The 18,339-nt window shown below is 40.9% G+C and overlaps 1 protein-coding gene across 20 annotated transcripts in view; it reads right to left on the reverse strand.

Moving 5' to 3' along the window:
• The window catches only part of EPB41L2 (erythrocyte membrane protein band 4.1 like 2), a 261,971-nt gene that overhangs the window by 63,178 nt on the left and 180,454 nt on the right, over positions 1–18,339 (reverse strand). For all 20 annotated transcript variants that reach the window (XM_030316339.1, XM_030316337.1, XM_030316332.1 and 17 more), the window contains 3 exons: positions 8,095–8,137; positions 3,291–3,366; positions 27–245 (listed from right to left, as the gene is read on the reverse strand). In XM_030316339.1, the coding sequence (XP_030172199.1) occupies positions 27–245; positions 3,291–3,366; positions 8,095–8,137 (338 nt within the window). The remainder of the gene's footprint in view (positions 1–26; positions 246–3,290; positions 3,367–8,094; positions 8,138–18,339) is intronic.

Genomic DNA, 18,339 nt, shown 5'->3' on the forward strand with positions numbered 1-18,339 from the left:
TCTCCCCAGCAAGCAAGTCACCAGACCTGTGGGTTTTATGCAGCTCTGCCACCTTCTCTTCCAGCTCCTTCGTCTGTGTAGGTGCAAACTGGAAGTCACTGAGGTCACTGCTGCCATGTTCTTCTGGATCATAGTCCCCAAGTTCAGCCTGCAGCGTGTAGGATCCCAGGAGGGCATGAGTCACAAATGAGCAGGGCAGGCGGCCGGAGGCAATGTCCTGCCGGAGCTGAAGGCACAAGAAGTATCTGAGGGGCAAGGGGGAGAGGAGGGCCGGGAAGAAATCCATTAGGATGCAGCACCAATGATCTTTGAGTTCCAGTATTCCTCTGAAAACAGACGAGAAGGCAATGCCTTATGTCCACAGCAAAAATCGTCTTCTCTAATAAGAAGTCCACCTTGCTTCTTGGGCTCCTAACCCATGGGAATTCTGAACTGCTATTCTGGTCACAGTGTATTTATCATCATCATCATCATCATCATCATCAACAGCTTTGTGACTGAAGATAAAAATCGTAATCACTTAGACTTGTCTCCTTCTCCGTGGATTTAAAACTGGCATCGAAATTTACATGTCCCTCAAAAGTTGCAAAGACTAATGAAAACTTAAAAACAGCTGCAGTTCTTAAGCATTTGCAAGAAGACCTAAGGTCACCTACCCTTTATTCTTTCTAGCCTTTTCATACCAATTTCTTCCATTCCTCAGACGCCTTGAACAACTGTAAGTCTTTAAAGCCCTTACACTTGCCCATTTACTCCATCTACAGAGACAGTTCAATTTATAACAGAAAAAGCATGAGCTTCTGGGCCAGGCACAGCTGACTCTGTGCAACCTTGAGCTAGTGAATTTGCTCGTCTAAGGCTAATTCCCTACTTGTCAAATGAGAATTCTTCCGCCCTTTGAAGGAGAGGATACGAATTAGATAACAAAAATCAAAACATACCGCATGTCACCTAGGAGTCAGTAACTAATAGACATCATCATCATCATCATCATAATTATGTTATTAACTTATTAAATAGTTCTTATTCAATGTTTCAAGTGGTTTTACTACAGTTACTTATAAAAGTTTCCATTTCCACTAGATGACATGTGGAACCACGTTATTTACATTCTATGAGGATCTGGGGTCGGGGGGCACTACCAGCTCCTTTGCTGACATTTGAAAACCTGATTTCTACTCGTGACTTCAACTACTTGCTAATAAGGTTACCATCAATCCCTGCAAACTAAACAGCCCCTCACTCTTGAAGACCTTTTCGACACTGCCATTCCCATTAGCAGCTGGCCACTTTCTTTGCCAAGCGTGGGGCACAGTTAGCCAAGAACTTGCCACGTAGCAAGTGCTCCAAAATCTTCTGGCAGAAGGGAAGTCATCTCTCTGGCACTACGATCTGAGGACTTTTATGCACACAGCAGGAGCTCTCTAAGGAGGATTATGTTCCTTTGGTCCCTGGAACACCACAAGCAGAACTGCATTACTTTAGAGAAGTCCATTTTAAACTAGGATTCCAGGGTATCCTCTGATTCTCTAAGTCTGACTGAGAACCATGCCAGTTCTCCACATTTCGTGACACTTTGAAGACCTAAACACCCAGATTTTCCACCTACTATTAAGATCTTGTTGTTCCGTTTGAGACTATGGTCTCGACTTTTCACATTGGTCCTGTCCTGTTTTCAAAGAGAAGTCGAAAGCCCAAAACCTTCCAACAAAAACTCCAACAGGTTCCTGAATTTCCCAGCTCCCTCTTCTTCACATGGCAGGAGCCAGCGTTCTCAAACACTATCCTGAACACTGCAACACTTCTGCAAACACCACTCTTGCACTCCTCAAAAGCCACCTCATCTGAAGTTTTCACTCAAGTCATAGTGAAGATTTCACTCATGATACTTAGGCCACCAGTCCAAGCAGGTGGCTGGTGTCAGGCTGCCTGCAGAGGCTTTTAGTGTTTAGCTCACCAAACTATCTCCTTTCTCTCACCACACACGGCGAGACTATTCAAGCCCCATTTAAAGGAAAAACCAAAGCACTTACCGATGCCATAAGTCGCAATTAACAGAGGATTATCATCTCCCGAACAAATTACTCCAAGAAGTGTGTGTAGAGAGAGGGTGCTAGGGCGCAAGGCCCAACTGCAATGTTCGAAGGCATTCCTGTCGTGAGGCTGTGTATCCAGAGCAACCAACCTATCCGGTCTTATGCTCCAAAGCAGCTTGAGGTGCAGTTACAAAAGCTTATCTTTACTATTTACTAGCTGAAGTTAATTCAACCACAGCTTACTATCAGAAGACCGCCATTGAGCAACAAGTAGCAAAGGCAGGGTGGGGGTGGGGGGGTGTTGGTTAGGGGCAGTGGGGAAGGCTTGTTATTTACTCCATCTTGGAAAGAAATCTCCACGTGGGTATCACGCACTCTTAAGCACCAACACAACCTGATGTCTGCCAAAACTGGCCTAGCAGAAAGCATCAAGGGCTCAGGAACCACAGGAATGAATCAAAAGCAGTCTTTCAGCAAGACCTCTGGTGTTCAAAAAGTATATTCTGAACACACTTCTCCTTGGCCATGTAACGTATGCACTTATTCTCGCCAAAGCTAATAAGTCCTATCACTGGTAACCCAGCTGAATAGGGCTAATATACCAAGGCACTTGTGGACTCAAATGCTCCTTGGTTACTATTCAAACACTCAGGCACTCTCAGAATCAGTAAATGCTCCCTTGCTCCTCAACTGAATCTTTTATTTGCAACTTAAGTATATGTTTGTATGGCCCAGACAATCTCAAAGGAGATGGAAATGAAACAGCTATTGGCTAAGAAAGCCTACCTTATTAGTTTTTTTTTTTTTTCTACTTTGAAATAGGAGGCCCCTGGAAATATAGTTCAATTGGCTTTTTAAATAATTTCATTTTTCTACCCTATATCACCATTGTGATAGGAGACTAGCACACAGGTACACAAGGGTTATACAACAAAAAACCATTTTAGTATTAATCTGAAATATTAAATATCAATGATTTTTGTAAGTGTAACGTAAGAAAGTTGCCAGCAATATAATTTTTTTAATATTCTATTACTCAACTATAAATGGAGAATTTAAAGTAAAAAAAAAATTTTGAAACTAGAAACATTTCCAACCATTTTGGAGTATGCTCATTTCCAAGGAACTTTCTAGAATTCAACTTATGAAAAAATATTTTGGCTTTAATCCTGAAATTACCATTATTCTCCCAGGGCACAGAGATAAATGAAAGCTCTAAGTAAAAATTTGTTTTAAAATGTAAGTATAAAGTACCTGGTGATATCTTCAGTCAACTGAGAAGGATCAGGAGGATAAAACTTCACATTAAAGGTGAACAGCCAAGGAGGATCTGTAATTATTAAATGTGGGTATTTACCCAACCAGCAGAATGACCACTTATTTTGATAAAAATTAAAGGTTAATGTTCAAACAGCACATACTACTTCCACTATACGTCAGTTCGGAGAGTTTCATTGTTTGATTTTGAGAAAACTATTTACAAAAACAAAACAAAATATAAAAATTATACAAATAACCCACTATGAAAGAAAAACAGATTCCCTTTTTTTAAATAAACACTTACTAATACTTTCAATGTTTTGTATGGTGATATATTATGCAAAAATTTCAATATAACCTATATGTAATCATTCTGAAATAAGATTTGTTTTAACCATAGACTCTCCGGATGCCAAATATCTCCTACTGTTTAAAGAGAAAAAAAAAAAAAAAGTATTTTAGGATTTACACATTGTGGACAGAAGGGAGATAATGATCAATTGATCACTATAGCTATTCAAGAAACTGATTAATGGTCTCTTAATCCCATAACGAAATCTCAAAGAAGGGAGTAGTAAAACATCACAATACTTTATTTTTATTTATTTTTTTAAGTTTATTTATTTATTTTCAGAGAGAGAGAGAGTAAGGGAGGGACAGAGAGAGAGGGAAAGAGAGAATCCCAAGCAAAGCCTGATGTGGGGCTTGAACCCACAAACCATGAGATCATGAGCCAAAACCAAGAGTTGGACACTCAACCGACTGAGCCACTTAGGTGCCCACACAATACTTTTTAATAGTGTTTATTTATTTATTTTGAGGAGGGAGGGGCAGAGAGAAAGAGAGAAGCAGAGAGGGAGAGAGAGAATCCCAAGCAGGCCCTCACTATCAGCACAGAGCCCGATGCGGGGCTCGAATTCACCCGTAAGATCATGACCTAAGCTGAAATCAAGAGTCAGATAGACACTCATCCGACTGAGCCACACAGGCACCCCAAACATCACAATACTTTAAGACAATAAAATTATTCCCAGGTTTATAGAGTAGGTGTAAGTATCTCCTATAGAACATATGCTTAGGCTGCACTGTGCCACAGAAGCGAATATAATAACAACCATCAGAAATGACTTATTAAAAGTTAAAACATTTCTATCTCTGCACTAATGTTTAACTAATGTTTGATATGTCATACTTTGGATAGCTTTAAAGAAAAGAAAGAAAAAAACACACAACTCTAGGCAGAGGGCAAGTATTATTTTCCTAAATGGATCCAAATAAATCCACTGGCCAGAATTCAGGGTTATGCTCAAAGTTCCTAGTATTTCTAAATAGAAACAAAGTATGTTCATGGTATTTCATTCCAACCACATTTGAAGGCCTCATGGTTGCTTTATTTCAGGGACTTGAAGAAAATTTTACTGAATCCCATTCTCTTTTCCAGCATGTCCTTTTGTTCTCTTCTCACCATGAGTACACTAACTTCTCTCTCAGAAGTCAACCCGTATGTGTGGAATGGCTGCTAAGAACACACGTGCACCTGTATTGGATTTAGGTTCAGTGCCTCACCATTCCACTTCCAAAGCCAATCCTGAATTTCAGTTCTGTGTCACACATTTAAAATATCATAGGGGCGCCTGGGTGGCTCAGTGGGTTGAGCATCCGACTTCAGCTCAGGTCATGATCTCGCAGTTCGTGGGTTCAAGCACCGCATCAGGCTCACTGCTGTCAGTGTGGAGCCCGCTTAAGATCCTCTGTCCCCTTGTCTCTCTGCCTCTCCCCTTGTTGTACACGCGCTTGCTCTATCTCTCTCAAAAAAATAAAAAAAAACATTTTAAAACACCTTTGAATAAATAAAAACAAAACAAAACAAAAACAAAATAAAATAACATAAATGGGATATATGACTTTCCTGAAGAGTGAGACTTCCCTGTCCTATATATAGTGCCATGCTGGGCGGGAATATGCACTTCTTCAGGGGGCTGCTAACCCATAATTAAGCTAAGTCACCATAGGATTATCACTTCCTAATGGATCCTTATTTTTTGTTTTCTGGGTATTAATTAACAAGAGCACGTGCTTGCCTGGATAGGACTATAGGGATGAGTTTCTAATAGAACACTTATATTTTAGCCCTAGTAATGCTATACTTTAGGGGCGCCTGGGTGACTCAGTCAGTTGAGAATCCAACTCTTGATTTCAGCTCAGGTCATGATCCCACACTTGTGGGATCAAGCCCCGAGTAGGGCTCCATGCTAAGCATGGCATCTGCTTAAGATTCTCTCTCTCTCCCTCTCTCCCTCCCCTGCTCAGGCTCACTTACTCTCTCAAAAATAAATAAGTTTAAAAACAAAAATGCTAAACTTGGGGTGCTTGGATGGCTCAGGTGGTTAAGTGTCTGACTCCTGATCTCAGCTCAGGTCCCGATGTCAGGGTCGTGAGTTCAAGCCCCATGTTGGGCTCTGCATGGGTGTGAAGCCTACTTAAATAAAAACAGAAAATTAAAAAAAGAAAGAAAAAAAAAATATATATATATATTTTTTTTACCTAGCTATACATGAACAGTCTACGGATCATGTATATAGCAATCACATGCAGGTCTCATGTATATAGTCTGATTTGTGTACATCTGAAGAAAATTTCAAGGCAAATTTTAAACAGGAACCAATAGGCTGTTGGTTTTCAAAAGTAACTGAAAAAAAGATTAATGTTTACCTTTGCTAATTGCCCATTAACGGAAAAGTAACAATAAAAGCCTGGCATTTGGCTGGGTGAAGATAAAACATGCAGTTCTTTTGTCCACTTTAACACAAGCAGAAAGGAAGAGGTCAAGGCAAAAGCTAAGACTTCATGTTTCAAGCCTACTTGCACCATCAGGACAGGACAGGATTCCATTTAGAAACTAGCTCCAAATCATCTGAGAAAGCCAGATCCTACTTGTTACTGCTATCCCTCTTGCCAAACCACAAGGGCAAAAGTCCTGAATAACTCTAAAAAAAACTTCACAAACCATCAAAACACAAGAAAGACCATGATTCATAATCAGCAGGAGTCTTGCCTTCCAAAAACCAGCAACCTCCATGGCTCTGAAATGAGTGGCATACAAACATACTCAAACAGAAGCCAAAACAAAACCATAGGAAACAACTCAATGGAACATCAATCAGGTTTCAGCGGTTATCCTATTCTATGGTTTGGGTCACTTGGAAGCTCCGGTTTCAGATAAAGTGAAAGAACCAGGCATCCGTACCTTTCCGAATTCATGCACTCTACAGTTGTGTAGGACAACCATACAAAAGACAAGGGAAAAGTGCCAAGGCTCTCTGATACACCGTGGAAGCAACTGTAAACATAACATTTCTGTGTCTAATCATTTTTTTTCTCCCCTTTTCCATTATGAAGCAAGTATAAATAGATGCAACACCCAGATAATAAATGCAAGGGGAAAGAGGAGGGCTGCTGGAAAGCCAGGGACAATAGTCGAGAGACAGAGTGACCAACCATTCCAGGTTACTTGGGACTGTTTGAGTTTTAGCACTGTAAGTCCGACATCCTGAGAGACCCCTGTCCAGGGCAAATCAGGAAGGTCATTCTCTTCAAAAATACTTTTTTTTTTTTTTTTTTCCCCTGAAGGAAAAGAGGAGTCTTCAAGGAGAAGAAATTGGCAAAATAAGGTAGAGGCTCAGAATTTCAAACAGGAGCAGAGAAGGGAAGAAATGATAGGAAAGCTACCTAAAAGATTAATGATTTCAGGGAAAAAGAAAACTAATGTGGAGTGCCTAAAGTGAGAGAAGATAGATGGTAAGGAACAGAAGGGAAACGCACAGATTTGTTCTGGTGTGTTGATGCCAGGAAGAATAAGTAGGGGGAGGAAAGCAAACAGCCTACCCTGGGTAGGCCGGCGCTCAGGGAAACGCTTTCTCCCACGACAGCTCTGGGGGCCCCCGGTCCAGAAGGGCTGCTGAGAATCCTGTTCTCCTGTCTGAAAATTCCAGCTGTTCGTGGCTCTCTACCTTTTCTGCCTTGGTCATCCACCCGCCCGGAAGTCAATTAAGGATCCAAATCCTCCAGAGACTTTTCTGTGGTGATGATATCTCCTGGCACAGACATCTGAAAGCCAGGCACAGGCAAGACCAGGGCCTGTGGAGGGAGCTGGAGCTGGTGAGGCGGAGACCCTGAAAGTCACTTTGGGAGTCTGCCATGACAGCAAACAGGCAACGGAAGAAAGGGCCAAGCTGCACTGACTAGAAACCCAGACTCAAAGAGCACACAGCACGGCCCTGAGTGGCGGAACGATGTTGGAGAGAAGGCAGTGACCGCAGAGGATGGAAGAGATGAGTCTCTGTGCTTTTCCGTCCCGAGTCTGCGCTCCAGTACATCTACGAACAGTGAGCGTGTCTACACCTCTGGGGCCAGAGACAAGCCTGTTAATTAAATTAATTACACACTTCCAAAACAAAGCAGACGAAGCAATGGTAACTGGTCGCCTGGAGTAAAATTTACATCAACAGTGAAAGTTACAGACAAGCAACGTCTACAGCGGTAGACAGACACCGTGAGGGAATCTTTAGGACCAGAAGGTTTGGACCTCTAGACCAGAAGAGTCTCGAAGCCACGCACAAAATAAAGTCACGAGGCAAGAAAAATATTGCTTTCTCAACTTTGTATATGATATACATGCAAAATACAGCTGATCATTCCATCATTATTTTAGGAGTCCAGTCTACATTCCTCTGAATTTGATTAAAGACAGAAATAGATATAAAGATGAACTCAGAAGTATGATTATTTAAATACTCACTTCGTAGCTGTCTCTTTATTTCTTTTGCAGGATCTAGCCAGTTCTACACGGGGAGGGGAAAAAAAAAAAAGGTTAATTAAGCCATAAAACATACTCCAGAGTCCAAAACAGAACAGTTTACAGTTCACATACTTGAGTGTAAACATAAATTCCTATTCAAAGCAGCTTTCACCCATTAGCATTCCACGGGGCTAAATATTGATTTGTTTTTGAATGTGTGTGTTATAAATAAAACATTAAAACACTTATGAGGTGGGTCTCTTGGGCCTCATTTTCTTGGATCTGAAATCAAATATCTATCCAAATGATTAGATACAATATATCTACACAGTCTTTGTTCCATAGAACTCCAGCAAATAGCCCCTGTGGACAGTGAAATGAGAGCCTCTGTCAAGAACGTAATTGGCTCTTAAAAGTGTATACATCCCAATCAAACACAGTTATCTCAACTCCTAAAGCCAACTTCTCCTCAAACTTTCTTTTCCCCCATACCGTACAATGCTACCGAGAATACCATCAGATTGGAACTGATCGTTTCCTTCCTGCTCTTCATATAACATCCTTTTTAAACTTCATGCCAAGTTGCAAGTCAAATCATAAGGAACTCCCTTTCACTTCCCCCCTTTCTACCCTTTGAGAAAGTTAACAAAAAGATTCTAGGAAACTACTATAATATCTTAAAGCAAAAATCACCAAATTTGAACTACTAAGTTAAGTTCAAACCACCTGAGAACATTAAACATGTGTCTTTTCAAGTTATCAGCAAAGATCCATCCAAAAAAACTTTTATGTAATTTTTGTCTCTATTTTTTTAAACTTCTCCCACCTTATCCTTAAGTCAAACCTCTCAATTAAAGTTTACCCTACTTGGGGGTGCCTGGGTGGCTCAGTAGGTTAAGTGTCTGACTTCGGCTCAGGTCATGATCTCGCGGTCTGTGGGTTCGAACCCTGCGTCGGGCTCTGTGCCGACAGCTGAGCCCGGAGCCTGCTTCAGATTCTGTGTCCCCTTCTCCTCTGCCCCTCCCTTGCTCATACTCTGTCTCTCTCTCTCTCTCTCTCTCTCTCTCAAAAATAAACAAACACTAAAAAAAAAAAAAAAAAAAAGTCTACCCTACTTCATCTTCACTGACGCAGGAGAACAAATACATTTTTTGAGATACATTTTTTTTTTTTGATTGAAACAGTTGAGCCTTGAACAATGTGGAGGTTAGGGGTGCTGACCCCCATACAGTCAAAAATCCACATATAAATTTTAACTCCCCAAAACTTAACTACTATAAGATTACTATTGACCAGAAGCCTTACCAATAACATAAAGTCATTTAATGCATATTTTGTATACTATATACAGTATTCTTAAAAAGAATAGAAATTCTTAAATTTAATTCTTAAAAAGAAAAGAAAATGTTAAAATCATGAGAAAATACACAACTGTACTGTATTTATTGAAAGAAAACTGCGTGTAACTGGATCCGCACAGTTCAAACCCACGTTATTTAAGGGTCAATTATAATTGGCTTTACAAGAAACAAGTTTCATTCATTCCAAAAGTATCCAAAGTAACGTACTGTAATATCTGTGCTTAAACAGAATTTTCTTCAGATATATAAAGCAAACAATGAAGATGTTTGTTGTTAGGTAGAAAATAAGAGCCTTCTGTCTTAACAATATATTGAACTGGTCAACAGAACATTAACTTAACACTATTTAAAAGTAGTAACAGGATGCCTTGAAAACAAAGCTGCATGGACCCCTGTGGGTTTTACTACACGACTCACGGCTTGCACTCAGCAGCAAGGATCTAAGGTGGGCATGTCCTACACTAACACTGGCTATATTCAAATGTCTCAATAAAGAGCTACCAGAGCTTGGTTGGGTTTCCTATTACTGGTGTCCCAGCTGCATGGCCCATTGATGTGAAGGGCCAGCAGGCGCTCCAATGGTACCTCCAGTGCTATGTCGGGGAGCAGCTCTAATTCTCCCCTTAGAAAAAAGCCTGGCATTCAGCTTCCTTGCCCGGCAGCTGCTGTCCCCACAACAGCTGGCTCACAAATGGCCGGCTATGATGAGTGCACAAGAATGAGGAAAACACATCTTTCAGTCTCTAGCCCAGACAGGGGGAAGCCAGGGAAGAGGCGAAGGAGGGTCACATGTGTTAGGGCATTTCATCTATAAACAGAGAAAGAAGAGAGTAGAAGGGAAACTACTTAACTGGTCTTAAACGACCAGACAGACCCTTCCAGAGCTCCGGTTTCATTACGTGACAGTTGTTACAGATGCCTGCTGGAGAAGGCGGAGGAGAATGGCAGGAGCGACATCATCTTCTGTGACCCCAAGGAATAACGCCATGTCCCAGTCATTCCGCATACTCCATTCTTGCCTGCAGTATCAATTTCTTGTACAAGTTACTCAACAGGTTTCTGCACAGCATGGAGAGAGTCAAAGAGCCCTACAGACCCAGGAGAATGAGGGACCAGTTTCTGTGCACCAGCCAGCCAAATTCAGACTGACTGCCATTCTCAGGCCACTTTCCACAGTACTGCCAGCCAGAATATTAGAAGACTGAAGTGGCTTCTCCCCTTTATTACAGACCCCTATCCAAATACAAAGCGGACTAAGTTTACCTGATGTGATCAAAGACCAGCAGCAGAAGTGACGCCTGCCATCCGCCTACTGGTTTTCCCTTTGCTAACCACGCTCACTGCCACACTGTGAGTTCCACTCGCAAGGAGGAGGAGGTCCTCCCCTCCATAGCACAACTTTGCAAGGTCAGCGAGGGACCACATTACTTGTATCCTCCATAGTGCTTAGCAGGTGCAGGCAACCAGCAAGTACTAAATCAGTATCTGTTGACAGATACCTGCCCACTGCCATGCACTGGTCATCTTAAAAGACCACAAGTTACAGTATTCTTATCAGATTTGCTTTTATTTGAATGGTTATGATCCTGAATGGGACATAACTTTATTGCCTAGAGTAATAAATTCATAAGTAAAAAAAAAAAGACAATATGACTTTTAAAAGAAATACGTCTATTATCTGTGTTATCAATTACAAAAAAATAAATATATAACTCATAAACAGATAACAAATAAAAATACACTTCTCAGTTTTGACACTTGAGGAGTGCCAGATGGATCAAGAAACAAACACAGGAGGGAAAAAGACACCAGAGAATGACGTAAATGCATGCGAGAATGTGCGTATGCACGCGCGCGCGCGCACACACACACACACACACACACACACACACACACACACACATACGATAGATTATGGTGCATAATTTCCAATTGCTTTTAAAGATTTGGCTGCCACATATATAGGCTTTGGAACTGGAGCTACATGGAGTCAAATTCTGGCTTTCACCAAGTCTGTGACCTTGGGCTCATTCTTCGCTTTCTTAAGCCTCTGATTCCTCAGTTCTAAGATGAGGATCAAAACAGGTCCCTCATAGGGTAGTTCTTTTCAACTCTTCATTCAACCGCCTCCTGAAGAGGAAGTACTTATGCAAAGTACTTTACCCAATGCCTTCATCACATGGGCTTTTTTATAATCACAAACTGGCCTATCACCTTTGGGTATATATCTCTTCTTCACATAATTTTATATTTCCAAAGGTAGGGTGTTATATATATTAAAGAAGTTACTATTTATATGAATGTTACTACCCACAAAAAGTTAACAAATCAGACACACGGTATTCATGGGCCAGATGAAATAAAAATCGGACCCCTCTTTCCTTAAAGAAAATTGTCTAATATTTGCCCTTTCTACAAAGCTACCCTACTACAGTGAAGAATCTTCCTGGAAACAAAGGCAACACATACCCCTTCTCATGCAAATAATTACCAGTATGACTAACACATACATTGAAGTGTTTGGACTAAAGTATTATCTAGCTAAGCTTTACTAAGTTTTGCCTGATAAGAATCCGTCTGGCAAATTTGTTAACACAGATTTACCCACTACCCTCCTGAAACATTCTCTAGGAAAGGGGCCTGAGAATCTCTATGTTAAGTGACAGCTCCAGGCAATTCATAATCAGGCAAGATCAGGATTCTTCTCAGTGTTTAGAAAACTTTAAGGTACACATAACAAATGCAAAACTAAAAAGACCTAAAATCCACACTGGATTTCAATAAAATGTATCTTGGCCTATTAAAAATAAAAGTAAAGTACTTTGCCAACTACACTTATGGGCAGGGACATTCATTCATTCAATTTGGTATCCCTTCTCCTCACCTTCCCCTTTTTACCTCCACTCTGTACCAAAAGTATGCACCCAATATAGATATTTATTTTCTGAATATCATGTAAACCAAGGAATAAATAAAAATTACAAGGAATCCTATCACAGGCTTCCAACAGAAGTAAACTAAAATTAAAATGGGGTCCTAGAATATTATCAACTCATCTTAGAACACAAAACTGGAAGACTATGACTCAGTTGGGGGAAAAAAGTAACATCTTCACTTTCACTAACCTCTAACTGAAATCTAGCGTTACCATCAATTATGAATGTGGGAGAAAAAGTCCTGGTTAATATCAGCACTACCTTTACCTCTGTCACTTGTAGCAATCAAAAATACTTCCATATTCCACTATAGTTAGATACTGGTGACCATCCCAAATTTAATATTTTCAGAATATTGTTTATTTCTTGACTTCCTCTATAGGCCTCTGCATTTTATTATATAGTTAAATCACTATTCTGAGAAGCAGCCCACAGAATTCATTAGACAGCCAAAGGAATTAATGACACAAAAAAGGTTAAGAATAAAACCTGCATTAGAAGATTATAGAAATTTAACTAAGTAGCAAAGCAAATATCTGGACACATTTTTCTTTTGATACTGATTTATTTACTTTGAGAGAGAGCACGAGCAGGGGAGGGGCAGAGAAAGAGGGAGAAAAAGAATCCCAAGCAGGCTCCATGCTGCCAGCGCAGAGCCCGATGTAGAGCTCAAACTCTCAAACCACGAGATCATCACCTGAGCCAAAACCAAGAGTCAGACGCTTTATCAACTGAGCCACCTAGCCGCCCCCGAGTGAAAAGTCTTTTCTAGACATTTTCAATACCTGTTACCAGAAAAAGGGTTAAATAAAGATGAGTTTCAATTCTCCTCTAACAACAAAAACATCTAGGAAAATATAAAACCCTGATTAAGAATTATTATATTTAGATTCATAGGATGCTGGTGTTAAGAAAATCCTCAGAGACTACATGGTCCAAAAGTCCTTGTATAATGGGAATGGCTTAACTCCTGCCTAAGTGACTGTGGTTGTTGGCACACTTCTCAAATGTGAGCCACTGGCTTTTGCTACATTCCAAACTTCTACCGTCCTGTCACCTCACAAGGATATTTGATCTCCTAGATCAGCACTTCTCAAACCTTAAAAGGTTTTCCGGAATCACCTGAAGATCTAGTCAAACTGCAGACTACAATTCGGTAAGTTCTATAGTATGGACCCGGAATTTTCCTTGTTAACAATCTTCCAGGTAGTGCCAGTGCTGGGGGCACCCTTGGAGTAGTATAGCCCTAGATTTCTTTCAATGTCTCTTCCTAAAAGTCAGATGCACAGAGACATTTTTCAAGTCCGTCAACTGGCTTAACAGGTACATGCCCAGCCTTCACTGGCTAAATATTCTATTTTTATTTCTATTTTATAAACATTCTACAGCCTCCTGTAGAAAGCCCTAGCAGATGGTGGCTTCCATGTGCCTACATGTAAGTATTTCTTTCTCTACCCCATCACACTAAACAGCTGTATCAAATAATGCCAAGACCTACAGTCATCATTCCACCAAGGTGCTAACCACTTTCGTCTGACAAAGAGGAACAGCCAGGCCCATCAACCAGCAGCAGCCCACAAGCAGTCCAAGGGTGTGGTCGTCTGGGCCGCAGGCCACTGAGCACCACAGACCTAGATAATAACCCAGGATACTGTCACAAAATCTGTCTCCGAGTCCCTTCCCCCCAAAAAAAGCCATCCATCTCGCCTAATACCCTTTCAGGCTGGATGCGAAGATCACAGAAGTTTTTTTTCCAAATGCTTAGCTGTGCCTTCCTCACTTTTGGTGGTTGTCAACTTGGCCAGGTGAGAGAAGTTAAATTCATCCGACCCTGCATTACCAAATGTTAAAAGCATAAGCTTACCTAAGATCTTCACTTTTCTCTTAGGAATTTATAGTGCTGAAGCAGGTCCCCTTTATTATACCTCTGCCTAAATGAGGTCTAATAGAACACTGCCCTAATGCTGGCATTAGCAGGAAAGTTCCAGGCTTTCTACATTAGAGCAAAATGTTCACTACGCACCTGGGAGAACGTGATTCAACTCTTGTCTGTGGTACGAGAACATACAACTGGATTGAATACAGAATTTTATTAAAGAATAGTTTATATATGACAAACAGCGTATATGAGTTTTTAGTTCTGTTTTCCAGAGGGAAATGGACAGGCTATCAGACAGACACTTTAATCAATTTTCATAAAGTTAGCTGTGGATATCAACTACACTTCTAACAAGCTCCTCTTTCAATATGGCTTGAAGCAAAATAACAATCCCTGGGCTAGATGCCAAACTCTATTAACATCAAAAATTCAAGACAATGTTTTTCCCTTTAAAGAGGGTCCAAAACCCTTAATGATGGTTCCAGTTAGACATGAATACAAGAACAATATCGACTTGAAATTCCATACATAAACGAGTAACATGTTGCTTGATTCCACAAATTTTTAATGGCATTTTCCATAGTAAAGTTTACATAAAACTTCAAGAGACATTAAAAAGTTCTAACAGTAATAATGATAGATTTTCATACTTAGAGTAAATTGAAAAGCTTCCAACTCAAGATCTCAACCATGAGAAAGTACTACACTAAAATCAAAGGAGAGTTTAGATTTTTTCTCCATGGAAAATTTTTATACAAATAACCATAGCTTTACCTCCCCTTCAGTTTATAATATGTTGAAATAAGTGATTGAAACTTCTATAAATAGAGATAATATTCAGCATGAAAAAGCCAGCAGCTTAAATTCCTGTACGCTATAGTATCCTATTGTCGAAACTACGTGGGTTTCAAACACAATAGGACTGATTAAGCCAAGCTGATACAATGGTAATAACATTCTTCGGGGAAAAAATTAGGACACCATTCAAGTCTATATTAGAAAAATAAGAGTCCTTTTGCCTAGATGTCTTGAGGACTGGGTTTTGTCTACATGAGAATGAATAAAAAATATAAAAGTCATGAAAGCAAATCAGATTATACATGAATAATTAAGTATACTGCCAATTACATGTAAGCGTTAAATTTTCTGAGAGGTTAGAAATTTCAGAAAGCACAGCCAGTTGTTTATTCTTCTTATGTTCTTTGGTTAAAGCCTAGATAGAAGTGTGTGCCTAATTATTATATAGGCATTTTCATCCCCACTTCATAAGAGAAACTGCAAAGGAAAATAAGGAATTAAGAGATATAGAACCCTCCAAACTTAACCTTATACTAATATTCTCTGCCTCAATGACCTGAGACTCTCCTCAACTCCAGCCATACCTTCTCATCACACAGTGTCCTCCACCCTCATTAGATTTCATCATCCCATTCTCAGATACAACCCTTTCCTCTCCTGCTAAGTTTTCTACCCATTAATTCTCACAGTACCTAGTCTTCAGCTTCCTTGGACTTTCATCCTTTGGCCCCCAGCCATCTTCTCCCAACCTACTAGCCCATTTCAGCTTCAGTTATGTTCCTTCCTGGGTCTCTGGTGAATAAGCAGCTGGATTACCATCTCAGCAGCATCTCCAGTTTTCTAGATCTTCTGTCCCTCTTACCATCACCATTGTGAACACACCCAACTGGGAACCGCTATGATACTCCAGTTCTCCACTATTAGACCCAGGGTGCAGATGGCAATTAGAGAAAAACACCGATGTATTCTGTTGCCATCACAATTGTATGATCTCCAATTTCGGCTGGACTGTCAACAGCAATCCACATACTTAGTAGTCTGCCTCTCTGGGTCCCCAGTGCTACCCCCTAGTCACTCTTAGCAGACGATTTCACCCTCTATTTCTCAGAGCTTTGAGGCTGCACTTCGCTTAACTAAGATTAACTTACAGATACACCACTCCTGGTCTTCCTTCTTGCAGACTCAGGGGATGAGGCTGCCCTCTTTATTCAAAGCTTATCCTCTTTCTCTTCTCCACTTCAGGAGTTTCCATCATCATTCCTTTTCCTCTCGCTCCAACCGCACCCTCTCCTTGGACATTCCCACAGCCAAAGTCAAAGTTCTTTCCATCCAAGCAAATCAGTCAACCCCCAAAATCCTTAGTAAACACTCTGTGCTGTCATACATAACAGCCACCAGTCACAAGAGGCTACTTAAATTTAAATTTGTACAACTGAATAAAATTCCACTTCACTTCTTCTGTCACACCAGCCATATTTCAAGGGATCAATAGCCATCTGTGGCTAGTGGCTGCCATATTAGATAGAGCAGGTCTAGAACATCTCATCGTCATGAAAAGTTCTATTGGACTGTGCTGGTCTATATCCTGTTGTATCATTCTCCCATCTGTCCTCTTCAAAGCCAGCCTTCCTTAAACACTAGTTTATGCTCACTCTCACATTCTTTACTGTTAACTTTCCTCAGCCCTCACCCACTCCCTGATCCCTAATCATCATCTAGCCAACAACCTACATGCACTTCCAACTTAGAAAAATGAAAATGCTCCCAACCCCAAACTGCTGCTCCTCCTCCAAAGTCCCCATGTAAGAGTCTCCAACCAGCTCTCCAGCTACCCAAGCCCCAAATGTGGAACTTAACCCCCACCCCCCCCCCCCCATTGCCTTTATGCCACAGAGATGAGGAGTCACAAAGTCCTACAGACATTACCTACTCAGTACCTCTGCCCTTCGTCTTCACTCCTAATGTCATTGCCCTAGTTTCCACCATCCCTGGACTAGATGATGGACCTTCTTCTGCCTCCGGTCTCAGTCACCTATGATCTCCGTTCACAACACGAACAGGTTATTCTTTCTGAAATGCAAATCTGACCATGTCACTTTCTTTATAAAAACCCTTCACATCAGAATATCTAGATTCCTTAGCACAAGATACAAGGCTTTCCAAAAAATGTTCTTTGCCTAGCTTTCCCATGATCGCCAACACTCTCCACAAAGCCACCCCAAATTAACCCATGATGTAAGTTAAAACACTGCTTGCTGAGAAAACACAGCTTCAAGACAAGTACCCAACTTTTCTTAAGCAAGTTCCACACCAGGCATGGGAGCCCAACACAGGGCTCAAACTTACCACCCTGAGATCAAGACCTAAGCGGAGATAAAGAGTTGGACACTTAACCGACTGAGCCACCCAGGAGCCCTCCCAACAACTCCTTGTAACTTGCCAATCGCTCACAGGTCCCTCCTATTCAGAGACTCTGAAACTGCCACATCCCCCAGCCCTGTCAAGCAACTTGAAATTGCTCCCACACACCATCCTCATTCATGCTGGAGAGATTACTTTTCTTTTGTGCAGGATGTCCCTTACCTGTCCACATTCGGAGTATTTGTCACAATTCTCATTTTCTATAATAGAATGTTAATATTAAAGGGCTAATATCATTTCTAAAGTTTATAGATTTGCCCTTACACAACAATTTACAATTTTCATATCACAGGCCCTTGTCAGGTAATAAAACTTAAAAGTGTCCTCTATCTAGTTACTAATAAATGTCCAGCTGGTATTTAGGACAGGGTATGTTAAGTTGTGTCATGGAACTGAGATTACTAGAAGTGTATCTACTTGGGTAATATTAGCCTAACTGCTATGGTCAGAAGGTTTGTGTCCCCCTAAAATTCCTATGTTGAAATCCTAGTGTCCAATGTGATGGTACTAAGAGGTGGGCCTCTGGGGGTAATTGGGTCAGGAGAGTGGTACCCTCATATTAGGATTAGCACCCTTACAAAAGAGGCTCCAGAGAAGTCCCTCATCCTTTCCACCATGTAAGGACGCATCAAGAAGGCATGGTTTGTGAACCAGGAAGCAGATCCTTACCAGATACTAAATCTGCTGAGGCCCTGATCTTGAACTTCCAACCCTCCAGAAATGTGAAAATTTCCTGTTTTGATAAGCCACCCAGTCTCTGACAGTTTGTGATAGCAGCCCAAATGGACTAAGACACTGACCAAAAAGTTAATCTATTTTCTGTCCCAAAGTACGTGAGGGACAGGACGTA

The sequence above is a fragment of the Lynx canadensis genome, chromosome B2 (assembly GCF_007474595.2).
Source record: "Lynx canadensis isolate LIC74 chromosome B2, mLynCan4.pri.v2, whole genome shotgun sequence".
In the NCBI taxonomy this organism is placed as follows: Eukaryota; Metazoa; Chordata; class Mammalia; order Carnivora; family Felidae; genus Lynx; species Lynx canadensis.